The sequence below is a fragment of the Andrographis paniculata genome, unplaced genomic scaffold (genome assembly GCF_009805555.1).
Source record: "Andrographis paniculata isolate CXL003 unplaced genomic scaffold, ASM980555v1 Contig37END, whole genome shotgun sequence".
NCBI classification, from domain to species: domain Eukaryota; kingdom Viridiplantae; phylum Streptophyta; class Magnoliopsida; order Lamiales; family Acanthaceae; genus Andrographis; species Andrographis paniculata.
In genome coordinates this window covers 7,607,546-7,632,406 of record NW_026137570.1, presented here as the reverse complement: position 1 = coordinate 7,632,406, position 24,861 = coordinate 7,607,546, and the positions used below count along the sequence as shown (strand labels likewise).

The 24,861-nt window shown below is 32.6% G+C and overlaps 4 protein-coding genes across 8 annotated transcripts in view; all 4 read left to right on the top strand.

Moving 5' to 3' along the window:
* The first annotated feature begins 265 nt into the window (after positions 1–265).
* On the top strand, positions 266–3,075 carry LOC127250699 (60S ribosomal protein L13a-4-like). The gene is made up of 4 exons (XM_051274105.1): positions 266–607; positions 2,241–2,357; positions 2,440–2,527; positions 2,773–3,075. Exons 1-4 carry the CDS (start codon positions 336–338, stop codon positions 2,914–2,916), a joined length of 621 nt encoding a protein of 206 aa, XP_051130062.1. The 5' UTR covers positions 266–335; the 3' UTR covers positions 2,917–3,075.
* A 2,927-nt stretch (positions 3,076–6,002) lies between these two features.
* On the top strand, positions 6,003–8,515 carry LOC127250200 (probable pectinesterase 29). Its single transcript, XM_051273360.1, has 5 exons — positions 6,003–6,253; positions 6,370–6,529; positions 6,639–6,854; positions 7,938–8,182; positions 8,291–8,515. The coding sequence occupies exons 1-5, from the start codon at positions 6,003–6,005 to the stop codon at positions 8,472–8,474; spliced, it is 1,056 nt and encodes a 351-aa protein (XP_051129317.1). The 3' UTR covers positions 8,475–8,515.
* Positions 8,516–10,996: 2,481 nt separating this feature from the next.
* LOC127250627 (uncharacterized) lies at positions 10,997–14,700 on the top strand. 3 transcript variants are annotated; one of them, XM_051274003.1, is made up of 4 exons: positions 10,997–11,142; positions 11,310–11,429; positions 12,166–13,827; positions 14,332–14,700. In XM_051274003.1, exons 3-4 carry the CDS (start codon positions 12,301–12,303, stop codon positions 14,506–14,508), a joined length of 1,704 nt encoding a protein of 567 aa, XP_051129960.1. In that variant the 5' UTR covers positions 10,997–11,142; positions 11,310–11,429; positions 12,166–12,300; the 3' UTR covers positions 14,509–14,700. The 3 variants fall into 3 exon arrangements, with proteins under 3 accessions (XP_051129960.1, XP_051129961.1, XP_051129963.1); XM_051274004.1 differs by having other exon boundaries at positions 11,310–11,449; XM_051274006.1 differs by lacking the exons at positions 10,997–11,142; positions 11,310–11,429 and adding an exon at positions 11,497–11,559.
* A 1,484-nt stretch (positions 14,701–16,184) lies between these two features.
* LOC127250555 (myosin-6-like) overlaps positions 16,185–24,861 on the top strand; it is a 33,047-nt gene continuing 24,370 nt past the window's right edge. For 2 of the 3 annotated variants that reach the window (XM_051273895.1, XM_051273893.1), the window contains exons 1-8: positions 16,197–16,548; positions 16,666–16,854; positions 18,647–18,775; positions 20,302–20,445; positions 20,806–20,951; positions 21,106–21,265; positions 21,417–21,475; positions 21,579–21,738. In XM_051273895.1, the coding sequence (XP_051129852.1) occupies positions 16,852–16,854; positions 18,647–18,775; positions 20,302–20,445; positions 20,806–20,951; positions 21,106–21,265; positions 21,417–21,475; positions 21,579–21,738 (801 nt within the window). In that variant the 5' untranslated portion in view covers positions 16,197–16,548; positions 16,666–16,851. Of the gene's footprint in view, positions 16,549–16,665; positions 16,855–18,646; positions 18,776–20,301; positions 20,446–20,805; positions 20,952–21,105; positions 21,266–21,416; positions 21,476–21,578; positions 21,739–24,861 lie in introns of all 3 variants that reach the window. The other variant, XM_051273894.1, reaches the window with a different exon arrangement.

The following is a 24,861-nucleotide window of genomic DNA, read 5'->3' as shown; positions in this document are numbered from 1 at the left end:
AAATTTGTACAGTAAAAAAAATTCTTTAAAAAACATAGACTATAATTTAAGAAATGCTTATATAGTAAAATTAATTAGCCATTGGGCTTAGGCCGATACTCAAATAAGCCCACTTGATACCCAGAAGAAAAACCCTAATTTAAAACATAGCCTATAGTTTAAGAAATGCTTATATAGTAAAATTAATTAGCCATTGGGCTTAGGCCCAATACTCAATAAGCCCACTTGATACCCAGAAGAAAAACCCTAATTTTGGGTTCTGTATCTCATCTCCTTCATCCTCAGCCTGCCGGAGTGATTTTCAGAGAGAGAGAGAGAGAGAGAGAGAGAGAGAGATGGTATCGGGATCGGGTATTTGCGCGAAGAAGGTGGTGGTCGATGCCAGACACCACATGCTTGGCCGTTTGGCCTCGATTTTGGCCAAAGAGCTTCTGAACGGCCAGAAAGTTGTGGTGGTTCGATGCGAGGAAATCGCCCTTTCTGGTGGACTCGTGCGCCAGAAGATGAAGTACTTGAGGTTCCTGCGTAAGCGGATGAACACGAAGCCGTCTCATGGCCCTATTCACTTCCGTGCGCCTTCCAAGATTCTCTGGAGAACCATCCGTGGGTATGAAATTATGAATTGATTCCTTGTTTTCATTTGATTTGGATGGTTTTTCTTTTTACATTTCTTTGGTTTGGTATTCGGATTCAATTCGTTTACATTTCTCGTCGGGATTTGTCTCTCATTCGGAGATTTGTTCAGTGATATATTCTAGTGATGATACTCAATATAGTACAAACATTGTCAGAGTCAGAGTAGTAGTTGCGCCATTGACATTAGATGCTCTTTTTAAAACGAAAATGAAAATTTTATTTAATTTTTTGTTGCTATGTATCTTCGATTGCTGTCTTGAATTGCTTTTTGTTTGTATGTGTGTGTGTGTGTGTATATATATATATATTATTAATCAGTTAAGATATTGTTTATATATTGAGAAAATCCATTTTTGTGGTAGGCACAGATTGATGTCTTTGTGGAATGCTTTGAGTATGTTAAAACTTAAATGTGGTGGCTTTTGTTGATTAGAACAGAAATGTATAGTATCTTTTTTTAAAGTATATATATTTAATTCGTTGTCGCATAGTATAAAATGGGTGTATCTAAGATTGATGATTAGTTTCAGGGGAAGGTGCATGGTTTTCAAGTATTAATAAACTTGAAATGAATTTGAGGAGGGGGGCGTGGATTAGGTATTATTGTTTTGTGATGTGAAAATACACTTATGCAGGCCGAATGTTTTTTTAGCATGTTTCGGTAGTCTATAAAATGGTTAGTTTTGAATTTGGGCTGGATGCTTTCATTTTTGTGGGAGAAATTTCTCTTTATTTTAAAGTGTGGTTAAGTGGAAATGCTCTATTTAATATGACGTAGTTGTAAAAGGCAAATTGTGCCGTCATGTTGCCATTCTATATGGCCACCTGAACCTCATCAAGAAGCATGCTAAGTTTGATTCATTCTATAATAGGATTATGTGAAATATTATGTAATCACACCGTGTCAATATATTTGTTATTATTTTTAATTTGGGATGTTCCAAAATGTTTGCAACTTTCCGTTGTTTGTACCCACTTTTTCCTCTTTTACCCTTATAAATACAATTTAAAACTATTTCAAACAAAACGTGGAGACAAATTAGACAAAAATTATCAAAATTATACCATGTAAAAAGTCGCGTCCAAACTAGAACTAGCAATCATAATGGGTAAGAGTGTATTATTATTATTTTTTCCGGCATTCAGCTAAATATGTCATTAAATGAAACGATTCTGCGTGGAACTGTAGCATGCTTCTGAATTCTAATACTAGAAACAACATGCAACGTAAATTTTATACTAAGCGAGATCACAAGATCCAAATATCCCGCGGGAGGATACTGCAACAAGATCGCATTTATATGTTTGCATATTATCTATATACTAATACTTGTGGAGCGCGCCATGTGCTATGCCTTGTGCCATTTATGCTGATTTTTTCTTCTGATACAACATAAAAAACCCTAAATTTATAGTGGTGACTCGTGAATTTGATTTATTTCTGGTATGCATCTTGACATGCTCGATCTTATAAGATGTGTCTGTCTTTACAACGATTACGGTCTTGGTGACCATGCATTCATCACGCCTAACATCGCTGATATTATCCTTGTTTTTTGAATAATCTAATAGATTCTCAAAATATGGCTGCCTTGTGTTGGCAGGATGATTCCTCACAAGACCAAGCGAGGGGAAGCTGCACTAGCGCGCTTGAAGGTGTATGAAGGTGTACCACCGCCATATGACAAGATGAAGAAGATGGTCATTCCAGATGCTCTCAAGTACATTTCTGGCTTCCCTAGCAAACATTTTAGTTCGTTCGAGCATCATATCTAACGCCTAATTCTTCGACTGTCAAAACAGGGTATTGAGGCTTCAAGCTGGCCACAAATACTGTTTGTTGGGTAAACTCTCTTCGGAGGTTGGATGGAACCACTATGATACTATCAGGGTAATTTTGAACTCCAATTTTTTATTTTTATTTTTATTTTTATTTTTTTGGGCTGCGCTCAGTGAAATTCTCTTGTCTCGTTGTTCATTTTAATATCACAAGAATTTGAGCTCCATTATACATATGATGCTTAACAAGATTCTGTACCATGCCTCTCATTCTTGGGATTTCGCTTTTACAATTAAAAGAATTAATACTCTGATTGAATAGATATATATTGAATGTTGATTCAATGATTTTGTTAGGAGCTGGAGAAGAAGAGGAAAGACAGATCCCAGGCTGCATACGAGCAGAAGAAGCAATTGATGAAGCTGAGAGTTAAAGCTGAGAAGGTTGCTGATGGGAAACTCGGTGCACAGCTCGACGTCATCGCCCCAATCAAGTACTGAAATATAAGATAGGTAGCCCTTGTTCTTCCTTCACTTGTTGTGTGGCCATTTCGGTTATTGCCTAGGATTGTTTGTTTTCTTGACTTCTTAAGCTAAGATAAGGCAAGATGAACCCGGTGATTAGTTGGTTTCTTGGTACATGCCTTCCCATTTCAGTTACTCTCGTGTTTGTTAGTCTGTTTTTCGATTGAGCTTGGCAAACTATTTTTATGGTTACCCAACTTCAAATTTTGATCGAACCAAAAGTTTTTCAAAACTGAATAAACCGAACAAATGGAATTTTTATAGTTTGAGTTTGATATTTAAATTTGTAGATAAAATTGTTTGAAAGTGTAGATAAATAGTTACACACAAATTCGTAGGATTTATTACCAACTGCTACTGGTTTGCAAGATCCAAACAAATCAAAATATTAATCGTCTATCATTTTGACAAAGTGAAATATAATTTTAATTTAAAATCAAATAAACAAAAAAAGGAAAAACATAAGATTAAATGAAGATTCACTTATTTATCTGGACACAAAATTGAGCTAATTTAAAATAACAAAATCAAATTATGAATATAATTTACTTCATTTGTGACCATATATTTTAAAAGCGTGTTACAAAACAACGCAACTATAATGCAAATCTTTAGACTTTTGGAATTTACAATTGAATAAATAAATCTCCTCTGATTTTGTTTTATTTGAAATCGACAAATACAATATATTTTTTTTTTTTATGATATCGGAAAATATCTCTTTTGTCCACACATCAAGATTGTTGATTTTACTATTATTATTAAAAATAAAAATGAATGGGCAAGATAAGATCTATTATTATTTTGCAATTTGCATCCCTATTGATAGATTGGCAACATATGCCTAAGTAGTTATTTTTGGGATGTTTTTTCTTCATTTTATATGATGCAATTTGTTTACATGTATTGTGAATGTGCGTGTGTGTGTTGTTCTCTATATATTTTTGTGGATTTCTTTTTTTTTTTTTTTTTCAAAAAAAGATTAAATAATTAATAACTATGTTTTGCTGGAAGTTCGAGCTTTTAGGTGAAACGATCATTCTACATCGAACACGATATCTTTTGGCGGATTCTACATGTTTGATACCCACACGTCAAGTTCCGTAAAAAGTTGGGTTTTAATTTTAATAGCGAGCATGAAATGAAACACACTACACTACATTACATATGCATGTTGATGTTGTTCGATCCATGAGGCAAAAAGAGAATTGCAATGAATAAAGGCTAAATTTAAAACATGCAAAACTACACTAGCATCCTCAATTTGCTCCAAACCGGTTTTCTTTTTTTTTTTTTGTTAAATTTAAATAATTATTACTAATTATAAATGAGAACTAGTGTTAGAAAAGGAATTTCATCATTGTTAAACAATATTTCCTTTGTCCCAATTATGGTTTCAGAGACACGACAATATAGAGTATGATTATTAAATAATTAAAAATGTACTAGTAAAATTAATTATAATTAAGATAACTAATTAATTTTATAAAAAAATTATTAACTATAAAATTTAAAACATGATTAAAATATAAAATACTTTTTCAAAAATAGAAAGTGACATAATACGTGGAACAGACGAAAATAGAAAGTGTGACGTAATATGCAGGACGGATAGAGTATTATTTAACAAATTATACATATATATATATATTTATAAATTTTTTTAAATAAGGATATTTTCTTTTGGTGTTTAGTTTTACGGTGTGTTTTGATCCTTTTACAATGAAATATAGTTGTATTTCTTGATTAATAGAGAAAAAGTTCAAAGTGAGATGTGTTTGTTTTGTGTGTGTGTGTGATCTTGATTAATAAAATTATGTGTTTGTTTTGTTTTAGGTATGTATGAGAATTTGTTCATAATATAAAAAGTAATATTTTGTATGGAATTAATTTTTTGTGATTCAATACAATATATATTATTATATATTTTATTAATATTTCTTGGAATTGTGTTGGTAGAAAATGGTTGGATAAAAACAATTGTGTTCTTTTGCGGGTTTTAACACAAGCTTTTTTACTATTCAGATTTTTTTTTTCTCAAAAAATATCAAATCATATAACTATGTTTTTATATATATTATACTACAAATTTATTTTACATTCAAAACATCGTACCGCCGTCTATTTATATCACATCAAACAACTATTCAAATTAATTTTTTACTATTCATAAATCCAAACCTAAAACTCCAAACCCACAAACTAACACACCCTATAATTTGTAATTTATATATATTTATAACATAATTAAACATACACACGTATACATTTTTTATTAATCAGACTACAATATTATTATTATTATAAAAGTATAAAGCGAATAATTAATTGCCAGTGATTCAGCGAAGGAGGCTAATCGTTTCTAGAATTTATTGACACATTAATTAATTCATGTATTAAAAATTTTTGTTGATCCTTGCAAGCAAGAATATTGATAGTAAAACTCTCCTTAATTATATATATATATATATATATTATTTTAATTTCTTGTAGAATACTGCTTTCTCAAATCACTAATTATTCTGTAGCTTATTATAGCGTTACCAAAATAATGACATAATTCTTGGAAAAGGAATCCCTAAAGACAGAGAGTCGTTTCCTTTGTTGCAAAATACAGACATAATTCCATCCCCAAATAAATACCAAAAATTTTCCTTTTTTATTTTATTTATTACACGGCAGTTTCACTTTTTTAATTTTGTTAAATCAATTTAATTCACTCGTCATCAACAAGAATCTTCATATACATACATACATGTATATATATATATATAATGTAACAATAATCAAATTAAATATAATAAAATTCTTTTAAGAACATCCCCATATCCCTTATTCGTGTAATCACATTTCAATAATTATAAATCCAAGAAATTAAATCAAGAGAGAGAGAGAGAGAGAGAGAGAGATGTATATATATTTAATTTGGAAGTAGTTTCTCTGTCGATTGATTTGCTTTCTTGTTCATTCATTCGTTTTATTTATCAAAGAAGGGTTTGCATTGTGTTCTTTCATTTCATCTTAATTCTTGCACTAAATGTGACAAGAACACAAGCAAGAAAATGGGATTTGGATTAGGATTAGGGTTTCATCAAAAAATCATTTTTGCATTTCTTGTTGTGTTCTTGGGGAGTTCTAAATCAACACTGCCAATTGGGATTACAAGCAGAAGATCCAATTATTACAAATCAATCAAAATCGTCGATCCATCGGGGCATGGCAATTTCAGAACCATCCAAGAAGCCATTGATTCTGTTCCTCCATACAGCCAAGGTCCATGGAATTGTATATACATCAAACCAGGGATTTACAGGTAACCCAAAAACCCTAATCAGCCATAACCCTAAAAACCCCTAACCCTAATTAATTTATTAACCCTCTCTCTCTCTCTCTCTATATATATATATATATGTATGTATCTATAATTAGGGAACAAATAAAGATTCCTTACAACAAGCCCTTCATATACCTTAAAGGGGCAGGAAAGAAGAAGACATTTGTGGTTTGGGATGCACACGATTCCATCTCTACAAGTGCCACTTTCACTTCCGATGCACAATACACTTTTGCAAAGTCCATTACATTTGTTGTAAGCATATATAACATTTATGATCGGATCGATTTTCTTCTTCATTTTTTGGAAATTTGTTTTCTTCTTATGTGTATCAATCAAATATTATGTTGTTGTTGTTTGTCAGAATTCTTACAATAATCCAGCAGGAGATGGGAAGAAGAGGCCAATGAAGGCAGCAGTGGCAGCACTGATAAATGGCGACAAATCGGCGTTCGATCGGTGTGGGTTTTTGGGGCTTCAGGACACACTTTGGGATGCCAATGGCAGACATTATTTCACCCGTTGCACTATTCAGGGTGCCGTCGATTTCATCTTTGGAGCTGGACAGTCTATTTACCAGGTAATAATAAATATTATAATAATTAATATTAATACATTTTAATTTAATTAAATTCATATCACAGTTCATAACCAACAATTTATTGCTGCATTTACTTCAAATTAATTGTGTTCCTATCCACACCATTGAATTAAGTTAAATTAAATACTATCTTCAGTCCCCCCTAATTTTATTTTATTTTAATTTTTATGAAATTTTTGGTTTTGTTTTGATTTATAATGAGTTTTACTTGAGAAAAAAAAAAAAAACTTGAAAATTTGCTTGTATTGAATAAATAAATATTGTTGAATTTTTTTACCAGTATTAATCTATTCTTTTTTTGGACATTTAGTGTTTTTTATATATGTTGCTTCTTAAAAAAAAATTTGTGGTGGATTGAAACTATATATATATATTTTCCCTAAATTGTTATTTTACTCTATTTATAGGCAACATTATTTTTGCTTCTTTAAAATTACCAACCCATAATAAATATATATATTTATACTATGCTATAAATATGTATTTATAATTTATTTCCACATATCTCAAGTCTCAACCTCATTTTTTCTCCAATATCCTCAAATATATTTATCTTAGGTTTTGATTGTTATTATTATTATTTTTTAAAGGAAAATAGTTTACATTAAAGATTAAATAATGAAAAATAAACTGATTATAATAAAATTAAATGTTACAAAGGTAAAATTGAAAACATATTGATTGAAGCAACTAAAATTGGTAAATAGAAAATATATATATATATATAATATTAAAGATTAATTTGTATGTAATGTAAAAATAGAGTGACATTATTTTAAAAAAAAAATATTAAATTCTTGGAAATGTAAATAGTTAATTTAAGATATTATCTACTTGACTAAGAGTCTTAATTAAAGAAAAATTTTAATATTCGATTCACTAGATTTATTTTAGTGGAATGATATAAATAGTGTTGATTCTATCGAACCATTCATGAATAGAAATGATCAACATTTAACAAAATTAAACTCTATTATTATTAAGATGAATTGAAATAAAGATTTGAATGGATTTTGTTAATAATAAAGTAAAAATTGTTGATAATTGAAGTATTTATTGCAGGATTGCACCATATCAGTGACAGGTAGAGCTCTAAATGGAGGCATTGGTTTTATTACAGCACAGGCAAGATCGGGTCAGTGGGAGTCGAATGGATTCGTATTTAAAGAATGCCGAATCGTCGGGAATGGGCAGACCTATTTGGGAAGGCCTTGGAGGGACTACGCAAGAGTATTGTTTTACAACACGACCATGTCGCGCGTAGTTGTTCCTCAAGGATGGGATTCATGGCTTCTCTTTGGTCGCGAGTAAGAATTAACACAGATACATATATAAAGATCATTAAAAAACAAATTGTATAATTGCTATTCTTGAAATGTATGGATGGATGGATAAGGTGGTTATTACATATGCAGGAATAGGTTGACTTTTGCGGAGTATGGATGTCACGGGGAGGGGGCGAATACTACGCGACGAGTGCCTTGGTTAAAGACGTTGAGCAAGAGAACGTTGACGCACTTGACAAATATATCATTTATTGACGATCCAGGTTGGATGAGCATGCTCCCCCTCAAACCATTGCATTGTCGACTCAATTAAATTATATTAATTATGGATTCATTCATCCATCCATTTGATTTACTTCCATTATATATTTACATACATTGCCAAAAATGAAATTTCTTGTCATCTTTAATTGTTATGATCGTTTTTGCACTTTTTATTTTTAATCTTTATAAAAAAAAAATAAATCAATGAAATAATTATTTTAATGAATTTTTTATTCAAACTATTACATATAGTATTTTTCTTATCATCACACTCTTTTTTATCTTTATTTTAAGAATTCATTATTTCTAATAAAAACTAATTATATATTAAGATCAAACTAACAAATAAAAAAATTATGTATAATCATATTTTATAATAAAAAATGACAAATAAAGTGGAATAAACATAAATATAAGTAGGGAAGAAGATATAAAAAATAGTATTTTACTTTAAATTGTTGACATTTTAATTTAATAAAATATGCGCTATTACATGTTAATGTGTGTATTATATTTTTTAATTAATATTTACGTGAATCATTCTACCCCGAAGGTTGTTTGGTTCATGAATTTTTTTTTGTGAGATTGAGATTTATATGTCATGATATTTATTATATTTAGTATTAGACTCCCGTAAATTCGAAACCTGACTCGGACTCAATCTATTTATTTGAAATTGAGTTCAATTATTTGAGTACTGGGTCTGAGTCCGTATTATGTTCAAGATATTATAATTGGATGTGAATCGGATCTAGAATCTAAGAGCAGACCCTACCCGCGTCTAAACTCGACTTATAATATTATATTAACAATATATCAACTATAAACATATAAAAAATTAATTTATACCAATATACTAGTACTATTTTATATTATTTTTATCAATTTATATTTTATTGATCACAGCAAACACGTGTTTTGTTTCAAGCTTGAAATTATAGTTGTAAATTCAATTTTATATTTTGAAATGAGATAGTTTATTAATAATTGAGTGACCATATTGGTATAGAATTAAGACTAAATTTATCGTATTTTGTACAAAAACAATTTTTCAATAAATAAGTTAAATATTATTTTATTTTGTAAATATTAAATAATATATAATATAAATAAATATATATAAAAAGTTTAAATTTATACAAATATATTTATTCATCTAGAATTTTTAAAAATAAAATATTATAAAATATTCACATTTTTTAAAAATTTTGAAAAATATTTAGCCAAAAAAAATGGGCTCGGTTTGTTTCTTTAACCTCAAACTCCAAATTTTTATTATTTAGACTATGTATTTTTTGAAAAAAATACATTTAAATTTTTCTCATAAAACATCTCTATCGTATCATTATTTTAATACCAAACTCAAACCAAAATTTTTCAAATTACATAAAAAAGAAACATATAGGGTGTGTTTACTTGTAAGGTTTTATACCCTGATTTTACTATTTCAATTTTTTTTTTTTTTTTCCAAAAATATCAAATCAAACATCCAATTTTTATTTATGTTATTATACTAAAATTTAATTTTATATTCAAAGTCAACACATATTTATATCACATCAAACAACTATTTCAATCCAAAATTTTACTATTTAAAATCAAAACCCAAAACTAAAAGGTTACGAGCAACCACACAAGTAGATTTTGGACAAGAAATAAACAAGTTGAATTAAAAACTAAACAAACACAGGTCAAAGCTTAAGCAGGAAATTCAGAGCGAGTGGGACCCGCCACGTTCATTCTACAACATTGACGGATGAATGGATGATTTGCAAAGTCGTTGTTTGTTTGGACGTTTTTGTGTTTTAATAATAATAATAATAATAATAATAATGGTAATATAAAATTTTAATATATCATATATTTTTCGTCTTGACACATTTTTATTTTTTTCATCCATAATAATTAATATTTTTCTAATAAAATTTACTAAATAAAAAATATTAAATATAAATCAATGCTAACTCAAAATTCATTTATTTTTATATTTTTTCTTAAAAAAAATATTTTTACTTAAATTTAAAACTCTACATTTCTTAAAAAATTTAAGCACAACACATACCAAATAGATAATCAAAATAAAATATAAACACAAGCATAATAAAAATATAAAATATGAATATACAACACAATGCAATTTATAGTTGATTTCATATTTAGGTGCTTTAATTTATCTATTTAAAAATAGTAGTGTAAAATAATTTTGTCTTTATTTTTTTAGTGTAAAAATAATAGTAAAATGATAAAATAAAAATATTTATTAAAAATATCAAATATTTTTAAAATAATTATTTTGCAATTGAATATTGAAAATAAAAATAGATATACTTATGAGTAAATAAAGAAAGTATTTAATTTATTAATTTTAATTAAAAATACTACTAATAATAAATGTTTCAAACCCAGGTTAAATGCATTAAAATTATTAATTTTAATTAAAAGTACTACTACTACTAATAATAAATGATTCGACAGCGGTCAAAGCACATCCAATCTTTTTGACAAATTTACAGAAACACAAACAAACAGGTTCGTTCGTATGTTGTTAATTACATTGATTACAGACATCAGTATTCTGTTGTACCTGTGAAAGGGAAGCTCTACAGACTTCTTCCATCGCATTCGCCTCCACCTCCACCTCCAAGAGGCGGTTATTTCTTCCACCTGTGCTGTGGCCTTGAAAAAGCTTCAGCCTCATCGCTTCCATGTGAAACTCGGTAATGTTTTTACTTTCCAATCCTTTTCATTTTCTTTTTTCTGCACAGATTATTGACTTTAATCCAATCAATTTTGTTGTTTTCTCTTTTTTTCCGTCCCTCCCATCAATAATCGAGTTCATTTTCAACTTTCTGTATGTTGACGCACTTTTCGTGGTGGGTTTCAGCTGTTTCGATTTGTTAGTGGTGATATTTTGGGGAATTTCTTCGATACGAAGCTCCAAGTGGTTGTTTCTGAAGGTTCGATTGCGATTGCGGAGAGATTGCCATCACTAGGGCATGCTTCGGTATGCATTTTTTTGTTTCGGTAAATGTCGTTATCACTTTGTTTCGATGCATAGCTGCTTTATTTATTGAAGCTTTTGTGTCAAAAGTTAGGCGCGCCGGCATCGAATTCGATCAGCTGATAATGTAGTTGTTAGTGATCTGTTGAAATTTGTGAAATTATTTCTTGTGTGTTGAATTTGTTTGGTTTTTGAGATGTTCTTCTGTTGCTGTTGTGGATTCTTAGTAAGATCGAGGTTTTTTTAAGTACTGACCGTCTGAAATTGCTGCAATGTTGGTGCTGCTTGAAGGATTCATCTGCATTTTCTTCCAATTTTTACACTCTATATGCCTAAACATGTCAATTTTGTCTCATGTTTGTGAATTGAATGCAGTGATTGTCATCATACACTATTCGATTCCATCTCAGCTTCATTTCAGTTTTCTTGCTATGCTTGTTGCCTTTTCATCTTTAGTCGACCAACTGATGCCTATGAACATGGATTGTCTGGTGTTCCAACTTCTGATCGGAAAGATAAAGAAACGATAGTGTTTCACAAGTGAACTTTGTACAATTAGACTCTCGACTACCAATGGTTTTTCTTAGTTTTTGTTTAGATATATTACCAAATTTAACTAATGGTTTTTATTGTTTTGTTTACATATACAGCCAAATTTAATTAATGGTTTTTCTTCTTTTGTTTTGTTTCGATATGTAACCAAATTTAACTAATGGTTTCCTATATACGATTTTTCCAGGTTGTGTAGAAGCAAGACTTCAGAGTAATCTCAGTTATTAGCTTTGCATCTCTTTTAATGCACGCAACGGTAACTGGAAGCCCCCGGTACTCTTGTCCAGCCATTAATGCCTTCTTCTAGGTGGATTCTTCTACGATGGAAATCACTAGTATCGACTCAGGTAATGGTGCAGAAAATGAAGAAACCACCACACCATATTACGAGAGCTATGTATTATCCAAAGGAAAAACCATGGTGTGGCGAAGATGCAGAAGAAAGTTTGGGCCAGGGGTGAATCTGATAACAAATACTGGGAGTTCGTCAATGGTGAGAATAACCAGCCGGGAATTATACCTCCTAAACATGCATGTCTTATTCAACGCCATTCCAAAGCATATTACAACTATGGAAGAAAAGTACGCTCTACGTTGCTTCGAGTCGATACGAAAGTGTGCATTGAGGTCAGCAGCTAGGAATTTCGACACAAAAGTGGGCGCGAATATGTTATCCGAGGCGAGTAATTTTGCAGCAATCGACAATTTGAGCTCGAATAGTATGGGTACATTAGCTATTGAAAGTCCATCAGGTGTTGGTAGCCATGTAGCTGCAAACTCTTCCGGTGATTGGAATATTGGAACTGTTTCCGGCAGCCCGAGTATGATTAACATCTTGAAGAGCCCGCTGCTTCAAAAGTTTGGTTCTGTTGATGTAAATGTGATTTCTGGACAAACCGATTTACGACAGAAGGAAGTGAGCATTCTTGATAATACATACTTGCCCCGACCCATGCATAGAAAGGATGCTTCGATATCAACCACTACCTCAACTTCATCTGATGAGTCGTCGTCTCCTGCATACAGTGCCCTGTTTCAAGGAATGCTTCAGTGTGTGTGGAAGGATCGACTTCCCTACCACATCTTCACCATGGATGATAAACGGGAAGTCTATGTGGCAACTGCAGAGACTTCAAGTCGTATAAAATCTTCTGATTTCATATACACCTTCCGATTCAAAAGAGATGCCGAGAAGGAATGTGATAACAATCTCCACGAGCTCGATCTTGAAATCGTTGCCAAAATGCAAGTTTCTACTTCCATCACACTATCTTCGAGTGAGTCTGAGGTATGGGAGACTCAGTTTGTTCTATCTGTTTCGAGCCATTCTGGGGAGACACAGTACTCAGACAATTCGATTGGGGCGAAGAACAAGAGATTGGCAAGGAAAGTGAAGAATGCTTTCCGGTCGAGCCATTTTACCAAGCAGAGATCCCGATCAGGACTCCTGGGATCATCAAGCTTTGTTTTCAAAGATACGTGTGTAGCAGATAGTGACGCCCGGAATTTTGAGTTGGCCACCATTGTTGTTAAGGACACGTACCGAAATTACAAGAAAGCTGAACTTGGAGGTTGGGGATTGAAGTTTCTTAAAAAGTCGAGAAACAACCCATCCTTGGATACCTTCCAAAGCAGCGAAGAATGCACCACAGTGATAATACCGGCAGGCATCCATGGTGGACCGAATCCGTCTAGCCTTACAGAAAGGTGGATATCGGGTGGACATTGCGACTGTGGGGGATGGGATCTTGGCTGCCCCGTAAGGATTCTTAATGCCACGTCGAACACAGAAGATTATTCATTTTCTTCCAATATCGGCAAGACCAAAACAGTGGATATCTTCTTAGAGGTTCTCTCTCCTCCACCCCTCTCTCTCATGCACACACAAACATACAATATATATTAAATGCTCATATCACTTAACACGGTATCAGAATGGAGGGTCCCTTGTTCGCGTTTCACTGCCCTTGCTCGTAAAAAAATTGTCCACGTGTTAGATTCGTATGTGGCACAAATTCACACTTTTAGATGAGATTCTCATACACGCTTTTAGATGAACTGGTGATTCAATATGGTATTAGAGATATGCATCATTAACTACTGTATAGTCTATCAATACGCTCTTTACATTTAAGGTGAATTTACGCGACATACAAATCTTGCACGTGGACGATGACGAGGGGCGGTGGGAGTCGAAAACAGAAAGTTATGACTATGATACCATGTTTAATAACCATGTTTTAGGTGATATGGCCATTTAAGCTTTTAGGGGAGATTGCCATTTAACAATACTCGAAGAAATTTATTCTAGTTTGACATTGAAGGGTGGTTTGGGTTTATGAAATGATGACAGGGTTCGAAGCACAGCTTAGCTCCGGCGATGAAGATGGTGAGTATCCGTGAAGGTCTGTATTATATTCGTTTTCAGCCAACTCTATCGGCGCTGCAGTCGTTTGCTGTTGCTGTTGCAATTATTCATTCTCGAACTCAAATTGGTCCCTCCAACAAGAATGGAGGGCGTAGATGGTAATGACTGACTCAGAAACACAATCCATCCATTATTTTACTGGATTTTGCACTTTGGAGGTTAGTCTAGTGTTTGAATTTTGAACTCAAACTATTTATTTGAGGTTGGTTAAGATTGGATATAATTAGGTTATCTGTGGGAATTTAATTTGGTTTTGGATGTTTTAACATGTGATATTAATGCTGATTTGAGGAACTTCCGTGAGTGGTGTTATGATATTTGCAATGGTTGCAGATAGTTTTTGTGCATTTTATAATCTGTTATGATTTAATTTAAGTAGGTTGATAACTTATAGTAATATGTATCAGATCTGATTTGTGGGTGCTAATATTGTGTTTGGTTTATATTTCGTCTTTTGGGATGGTTGCTATGCAGCTATGTAAAACACAACACATTCAATTTATAATAATAAATGATAGTATGTGTTATATGGTTAACTCATGGGTTGTATTATATGCTGTCAACACTACAATTCAGCACACAGTGACAATAAATAGCCTTTTTGGATAGTGGGGTCCTAAAAAAGAAATTACTCCCATCTCAAAAAAATAAAAAATAAGTTTTCATTTTTGGTTATTTTTTATGGTGAAAATAAGAAGATATTAGAAAAAAAAAAAAATAAAAGAGAACAATTTTTAAGAGACAAAGTTGTATGAGATTTAATTTTGACCTTCTGATGATCTGTCAGTTCAGTTCAATGGTGAAATGTTCTCATAATTATTTTTGTTATAAATTATTATTATTTTGCACAAATTCGTCATCCGAAACATTTTGAATTTTTTAACTATGCAATTTGACAGTTATTCTTAAAAATATATCAATTTTTATATTGAAAATGTTACCTTATTATTTCTTTTCAATTAAGAATTTAAATTGACCTGATTGTAAAAAACCTTGGATTTAAAACTTTCTTTCCAATCGGATCCTCAAGTAATATTGCATTTTGTTTATGTTTAAAGTAGTTCAACCAAACTTCTATGGAGCATGCATGTATCTCCTCAATACAATGCACTTTTTGAAATTTGATACTCACATCTTCAGTTCTTAACTTTTTTTTTTTCCTTTTTTGTCACAGCTCAGCTTAAGCTTAGCATACTTTACATATACATATTCAGAGTTATTGATGGTTAATCAGTAATATTTATAGAAACATACAATGACATGACAACAAATACTCAACTATCCTTGTAAGATCTAGACCACTAAATTCCCCACATATATAGACGACTGATATTATTACATTGTTTTGATGATGACAATGTTCGCATCCTAACCAATCTTAATAAATTAGATGAAATTTCTTATATAACTAACCATTATATGCTTATTTTATATTACATGTTTCTAAAAATTTTAATATTACTATTTATTCATATAAATAAATAATATTGGCATTTTGTTTTCTTAATCTTATTTTTTTAAAAAAAATAAAATTAAAGCATATGTTTATTTTTTAAAAAATTATAATTTTTAATAGTTGTTATAGAAATAATATTTTATACAAATTTTATATTAATATAATATATATTTTTTTATGTAATAAGTAAAATAAAATATAGAATATTTTATATGTTTTTAATAAAATAGAGAAATATGTGATATAATTTAACCTAATTTATTTTAATGAAATTAGCATCAATCTCATTCACGCATTTTATTAAATAGTATTTATTTCCTCAGCAGGAGAGGAAAGGAGAGTCCCGAGTCCTAACCTAAAGCGTAAATAGACAATAAAATAGGGGCATTATAGTCAAACCCCAAATCTGCCTGCAATTCGTTCGTATTGTGGTACGCACGCTGCCTGCAATGCATTGTTGACGTATCGTATCGTATCGTCGTACCGACCTACATGATACCAGCGCCATATCCACAGGGAGAAGAATCGCCGGACAACGGAAATCGACGGGGAAAACATTCATCGCGTCGTGGAGGAGGAGAGGAATCCATTCATTCATTTTCCGTTCCATATGGAAAGGGAAGTGCCTGCCGAGGAGGAGGAAATTCACATTCATGGTTTTCTTCCTCTCCTCTTATAATCTCACTGTACGTTCACACGGATTCATTGATTGATTCTTTCTTTGTAAAAGCAAATATTTTATCGAGGATATGCCCGCAAGTGCGTCCCGGCGTTCTGACATTGTTGTTTCCGCGTATTTTCAGAAATTCCTGCAGAGGTCACGGGAGGCAGGGTCGGAGAAGAGAGTGAGCGAATTTCTGACGAGTAGCGGCGGATGTATCGTTGAATGCTAGGAAATAAATGGTGTGGATGCGCGTAGATATGCGTGACCGGAGAGCAGTTACCATTTGAAGACGCTTCTTGAAGTCTGAGTGCTTCCAATCTCGGAAATGGTATTTAATGTATATAAGTATTTGCGTTCGTCTTCTTGTTTTTTGGGGGGAGAATTGGAACGGTGAGCTTATCGTCACAATCTGGAAGTAGATTTCCTGCTAACGTTGAGCGAAATGCATTTTTTTTGTTTAAACTTTATTTTGTGTATGAATTTCTGTGAGTTTTTTCTCCAGTCGAAGTTTTCTACGTTGGATGTTAGAATAATATATGAATCTGGCAATTTTCCAATTTTAAACATTTTAATTTATCTTTTTTGTTTCTTTAGTGCAACAAGCTGAGAAGAGCAGAATTATAAGATGTTGGTTTAACTCCGGTTGTAGATAAATAAATAAATGATGTGTAGCTTTTAGGTGAGGTGGTCATTTACATCGTCTAACATAGTATCGGAGTCATTGTACCCGTATTAAATATTGATCTTATTTGGATTTTCAAGATTATCATCTTGTGGGGAGTGTTGAGTATCCCGCATTGGATTTGATGTTGGGACTCTCTACCTTATAAGGGGGTGAAGGCTATCCCACTTACAACCAATTAGTTTTAAGTTGGAACTCGGGATTCCTTTTTAACATAGTATCAGGGATTTAGATCTCGAGTTCGAGTCTCACCGTTCCCCATTTGTCGTCGTCTACGTCATTTACATCGTCTAGTATGTAATAAAATTTAAGTGCTGTAACACATAGAGGGGGTTCTGATTCATTAGCTTAATAGTATTTCTCACAAGCTCTGCAGCTTTAGGCACACAGTAATTTATCTGCTGGCAGTGATTTTGTGAATCTCAAGCTGCATTAAGCTGCTTGTTATGGTACCCTTTGGAAGTAGTACTGTTGTATTGATTTGTGAAAGTGATTTGACTAGGGATAGAACAATAGACTCTAGAAGCGGTCGTTCTTATTATTTATGAAGAAGTGACAAGTATTGAGTGGAGCATATACTGCAAGAAGGATGATACATATATTTAAAAAGAAAATTGTGTGGTTTGTAAAGATGTTTCCTCTATTTTGCTAAATCCAGGTTGACATTTGAGGGGTTTCCTTTCCTTTATATCTGTCTGCATTAGCAAAGTGGTTTCATTTGCCTACAATGTGGAGTGTTACATGTTAAAGAAACGGGATTTTGTTGTATAAAGCTTTTTGGTGTTTCCTAGCGAGTGAATGCACTAAGTACATCTCAAGGGTGTGTAAACTCATGTGTGACATTATTCATAAATATTTAATTATAAGATAAGAGAATGCCTTGAAAGTTTTAAGCAATATGAACTAGGTTATTGAGGATGATATAAGGTTTGGTACTAAATTAAAAGAAACGACCCTGCTTTTATATCAATTTTGTGTCCTCAGAAGTTTTAAGGTTAGTCTAGTAAAACTAAAAAGATTTACTAAAAAAATATAATAATAATAATAATAATAATAATAATAATAATAATAATAATAATGAATTGATTTGAGTCTATAAGCATTAGTAAGTTCTAAAATTGCCACCAGATTTGTTCACAGAAAATATTATAGTGTTGGCCTTGCCACAAGTTGAAGAATTGAAGGGTAAGATAAGCAATTGTTATTCACCTTTTTCCTACAGTCAAACAGGTGACAGGACTCATGTTACATATATTGTTCACTTTTGTTACCTTGTGTATTTTTATTTGCCATTGTTTTTGAAATATAACTATTACATTATACCTTTACTCTGGACAGCTGTACTATGCACTAGTGGTTTAAACGAAACCCAATATGTAAATTATGTGTTAATATTCTTCCTAAAAGTTGATTAATATTAATCCCGCTTGTCACTCAGGCTGCTTCAGCCAGTATATCCGTTGGATCTCATGTGTGGGTGGAGGATCCTGAGGTAGCCTGGATAGATGGAGAGGTTGTGGAACTTAATGGTAAAGAGATCAAGGTGTCTTGCACCTCAGGGAAGAAGGTAAGAAATCCTTCATGGATGTTATTCCCATACGTAATTTGTTTATTATCAATATAATTCATACATGCTTCATCATTTTCTCTTAGTTGTTTTCTTTCATACTATACATATATGTGTTTATATAGAGTAATCCAATTATGAATGTTCTAAGGACAAACCAACTTCAAGTTGGGAGTTGTTTATTTGATTTTAGTTGCGCTGAATTGGCAAGTAGAATATACATTCATCTTAGTTCTCCAATTGGAAATTGGCTTAGAATGTAAATGAGGAAATTAAAGCTTGTTATTCATTATCTTCAATAAATGTTTAGTCTATATGCATGGTGAGATTACAATGGTATGATTGGAAATACAAAGAAATTCCATAAAATAAAGTTATACTAGAATTCTAACATTTGTCACAACTCCAATAATTAAAGAAGGGACAACATAAAGGAAAGCCTGAAATACAGTTAATATTTCCTATCAAATAAACTCTTCAACAGCAAATGGCTTTCACTTAGCTACAATTGTCAACATGAATATCTTAGCCACAATTTCTTTCTTGATCAGATTGGTGGAAGATCTCTTCACTATTTTTCACCCAAAAATGTTGGAAATAATGGCCAGTGTTTTTCATTCACTTTGATGAAGGGACAATATTTACAGCATGACTAAAAGTAATGCGACTGGAAATATAATCATATTCCACAGAATTATATCTGAATCCTATGATTATGGAAATTCAAAAGAATTGATTAAAATAATTAAATGAAGGAAAGCCTTGACGTTTAACTACATATTTATTCTAAATACTCTTCAGCAGTAAAGCTGTAATTTTCAACACTAATATCAACATAGCAACAATTGTCATCATAATCATTTTCAGTTGAAAATTACAGTCATTTTCGACATTGAATTCCTCTCATGGCTCCCTAGGTGAAAGAAATACCAAATAGATTTGTGATATTTAAGATCTTCCAAAACAATAGTTGATATTTATAGCAGCCTCAAATAGTTGATATTAGCATGCTGAAGTCACACGCTTACTCTACCTGCTGCAAAGTCCTGCTTCCCATTTTGATCCCAATTTGATTTTTTCCAGCATGGAGAAACCAATGCTGTAATTTCACGCCAATTTCACCAAAATAGGTGAATGCAATTAGTCAACCTTGTTATTATCTGCCTTGACTCCAGAATTTAACCCTATATTGAATGCTGAAATTTCCTTTTCATGGAAAGTTGCCAGCTTAACTGCTAATCTGTGTAATTGTTCTGGTTGATAACTTTGACACTGAAGTGTGCTGCTGTACATCTCTGAACATGAATAGATACTTGTAATAGTGTGGGGCACTCCAATTTCCCTCTCATTTCAGGACCCTTCTTGTTTTAACTTTTTCATCAATATGATTGTTGGAATGGGACCTTGACCATCAGAGGAAGTCTTGTAGTATGGTTGAACTAATATTACAGATATGCTCTTGTTTTGATTCATCTCTGGCTCTTATTATTTTTCTGTTTTTTTTCGTTGTTTTTTAAATCTTGTAGGCTGTCGCTAATTTAGACAATGTACATCCCAAAGATCCTGATTTTCCTTCTTGTGGCGTGGATGATATGACAAGGCTTTCTTATCTTCACGAGCCAGGCGTGCTGTGCAATTTGAGATGTAGATTTGATATGAATGAAATATATGTGAGTGGCATTTTGTACTTTTATTTTTCCCAATTCTCTTACAATCAATGATTTCTCCAACTATATAAGTCACAAGCATAACCTTGTGCTACTGTTTTACTTTACTTTAATTTATAATATATTTTTTTCAATCTTTTCATTCTGGGGGAGGCCTCTTCTTTGTGGTTTACTTTGTGTCCTCACATGAATATTGTGACCAATGAGGGTGACAGGGACTACTAAGCCTACCTTTCCACTCTTATGTTATGAGTATTTTCATCGTTATTAGTCTTGCAGCAGGGGTTATGTTTACAGTTAGGTTCAGCTACAACTTTTCTACTATATAATATCACGAGTCTGATAAAAAGATTGTTTCTGCAGACATATACTGGTAGCATTTTGATAGCAGTAAACCCCTTTCAACGGTTGCCTCATCTTTATAATAATCATATGATGGAACAGTACAAAGGAGTACCACTTGGAGAGCTGAGCCCACACCCTTTTGCTATTGCCGATGGTGCTTACAGGCAATAAACCATGTTCTTTCCGGATATTTAACCACTGCTAATTGCCTATTTTGTTTGTTTGTTTTTATCTTTATTTTTATTTTTTGGATTTTGTTGAATTATTATTACCATTATTATTATTATTATTTTTCATGTTCCTTACAACAAATTGCAGGCAGATGGTTAATGAGGGAATAAGCCAAGCAATTTTGGTGAGTGGAGAAAGTGGAGCTGGTAAAACTGAAAGCACCAAAATGCTGATGCGTTATCTAGCTTATATGGGTGGCAGAGTTGGTACAAAAGAGGGACGGACAGTGGAGCAGAAAGTGCTTGAGGTTGGTATCTGATTCGACTCTCCCTTTTTGTTCTGTGTGTTGCCGTAAGCTTTTGTTATGATACCTTAACAACTTTCCCCACCATTCCGAATGAACAAAAACAAACACAGGAAAGTTGGTCATCTAATTTTCTTCTTTCTTATTCTTGCAGTCAAACCCTGTTCTGGAAGCATTTGGCAATGCAAAGACTTTGAGGAACAATAATTCAAGGTCAAATGATATTTCATTCAAACTATGCTGTGTATTGTAGTTATAATTTATATGCTACTCTGATTTTAAAATAAAATGAGAATCTATTTCTTTCGAATGGCAGCCGCTTCGGCAAATTTGTTGAACTTCAGTTTAACGGCATGGGTAAAATTTCGGGTGCTGCAATAAGAACTTATTTGCTGGAAAGATCACGTGTATGCCAGGTGTCTGATCCAGAAAGAAATTACCATTGTTTTTATATGCTTTGTGCTGCCCCACCGGAGGTAATACAATTTTTTTATTTTTTTTATTTCTTATTTTTGTCCATAAGTACTTATGATTTTTATCAATTGCCAGTTCAATTTAGTTTCAGTACCATACCATATGGATAAAAGCACAGTGCTGAAGTATTGCAGGCTGTGTAATGCAATTCCTAGCCTAGTTAAAAACATTTATTAAATCTTCCTGAAGAAAAATTGACTTTTGGTTTCAGATGGTCCATCTTAGTTGGGACCTTACAGAAGTAAAGACTTATGTGGGAAGAGATTTGTAAAATTTTAGTATGAACATGAATCTATAGATTTAGTAGCGAATACTGGAAATCATTCATTCATTCATTATTTATTTATTTTATTGCACCAACTATAATTGAACTTTACACTCCTTTTTTTACTTGGCTTGGAATTTGAATCTTGTTAGAATTCAAATTAATATGATTCTTGCATCTAGTATAAAATTAATAGGCTCCTCTGCCTGGTTGTGAAATATTTTAATCAAATCTATATTATATTGAGTTACTTTGATGCACTTAAGTCTAGCATATTTGTGAATGTTAGATTTATATCTATATATGTGCTGCTTCTAGAACTCGGCAATTTCTTGATCCCGGAGATGCGTCAAACGGCGTTGCTATTTGTCTCCGCCACCGTGTGTGTGACACTCGCACTGCTATTGCCACCGCACGTGTGACCCACAGGCCACAGGTGCCACCGGCTGTCCGTTTATTTTCCGCTTCGGAAGCTTCTCCAATGTTGTTTCAATGACTGATTCTTTAAGTCGATTGGTACTAGACACTTCCGTTTACAGTGTACATATTGTCATAAGATGGGTTATAGTCAAGGATGTTGCTATAGTCTTAATGGATGCTTTTATCATACAACAAATGCAATTCCTACTAGCGTGAATGAGTGTTCGTCACCTAATTCTATTACCATAAGTCATGCCAATTATGATGCATTATTTCGGTTCCAAGCATACCATCAATCATTCTCCAATAATACTAACACCTCATTTGATGCCCAAACTTCTCTTGTCGGTATTTCTCAATCTACATTGGGTTTATGGGTTTAGATTCTGGTGCAACTTATCATGTGTCTAGCAATCCCTCTTTGTTTTTCACTCTTTCATCCGGGCTATTGGTAGGCTTTGTTCATCACTTAATTTACCTCTTTAAGTTTGTCCTTTATGTCCCACAAAGTTTATTTACTCTTATATTTGTTAGTCAACTTACTAGAGCTGGCAATGGTTCGATTCGTGTCGGGTTGAATACTTTAAACGGGTTAAATTACTCAACCTTAACCCAACCCGTTTATTATCGTGTCGGGTTCGGGTTGACTCGTATACATAATTAAGTCAAATTTCTTGATTCAAATTAAATAATTTTTTGTTATGTTGTCGTGTTATGTTAGTTTTTATTGGTTTGAGCATAAATTAGGTTGAATTATTTAAAATTGAACTTAGTTTAAATTAATTTATGAGAAAATTAATAAATTATGATTATTTTACATATATAATAAATATATTAATCAATATTAATATATTATAATCGGGTTGTCGTGTCGGGTTCGAGTTGAGAGTCTCAACCCTAACTCGATCCGTTTATTATCGTGTCGGGTTCCTGTCAACCCGTATACATAATCGGATTGAAATCTTTGACCCAAACCCAATTTTCGTGTCGGGTCATGTCGGATTATCGTGTCGGGTCAGTTTTTGCCAGCTTTACAACTTACTGAGATTTAGATTGACTAGTAGGTCATTTGTTATTTAGGAATGCAGAATGGGACAGACGAATGGTGTCGGACGTGAGTCTCATAGGATATATTACCTGAATAAGTCTCATTGCCTATCTCCTACTCTTGCTACTGCGTTTATTAAGTCCCCTAAATTGTTCCATCAATGATAAGGTCATCCGAATTTGTCAAAATGAAAGCGGTCTTTTCCTACTGTTTTCATTACCATACGAGTTATGCGAGCTTGGAAAGTAGTCTCGACGTCTCATATTAGTTTCCCAAAGCGCGTCAATAATAGAGCATCTAAACCCTTCCCATTAGTGCATATTTGGGATCCCGGTCGTTTATTCCAACTTTGAGTTTTTAACATTTTGTTACTTCTATTAATGATCTTAGTCGGTATACTTGGGCTAATTTAATGAAAAATCGGTTTGAATTACTTACTATATTAAAAAAAATTTGCACTGTAATTCATATATAATATTATGCCTCTATTAAGGTTTTAAGGAGTGATAATGGTAAAGAATATTTTTCTCAGTCATTTACTGAGTTCATGTCTTCTTTTGGGATTATTCATTAGTCGTCTTGCCTTTCTCCCCCAACAAAATAGAGTGGTTAAACACAAGAATCGACATTTAGTATAAATAGCTTGTACCATTATTATACATTATAATGTTCCGTTTAAATTCCAGGCTAATGCTATCCTTTCATCATGTTTTCTTATTAATTGTCTTTTGTCTACTGCCCTAAGTCATAAGATTCCCATTGCATGTCTTCAGTCTAATGTGTCTTTATATCCTTTACCTCTCTATGTGTTTGGTTGTACGTATTTTGTTCATGACCGCTCTTCTAGGTTGGACAAATTACATCCTCGGTCATCAATGTTATTTTCTTTTCACCAGTCGATACTACTTTAATGCAAAAGTCATATTCTTTGAGTTATCACCATACTTTACAATATCACCTTACTCATTTTCTCAGTCTCAATACGTATGACTTCTGTTCCAGTAGCCCTATTTCCCAGGCCTCCACTTTAGGTTTACAGTCGCATACATAGCAATGTCAGAATATACCTCATTGATGACTCAGTTCCGGTTCCGTAACCTTCCTCGGTTGCGCTCCACCATCACCTGTTGTCCTAGGTCAAGATACTCAGTCCACTCGTAATCCTAATCTTGTTTACCATTTTTTTAGTTATCAATGTTTATCTCTTTTCATATGTAGTATTCTATCTACTTTAGCTTTTGTCTTTGTTCCCGTCCTTAGCGTGAGGCTTTGGGTCATTCAGAGTGGTGTCAAGCCATGGTGGAGGAGGGCTTTCTATGCTAAAAATACTTGAGAGCTAGTTCCGTTGCAGCGAGGAAAGGCATTCGTAGCTTTATAATGGGTTTATGCAGT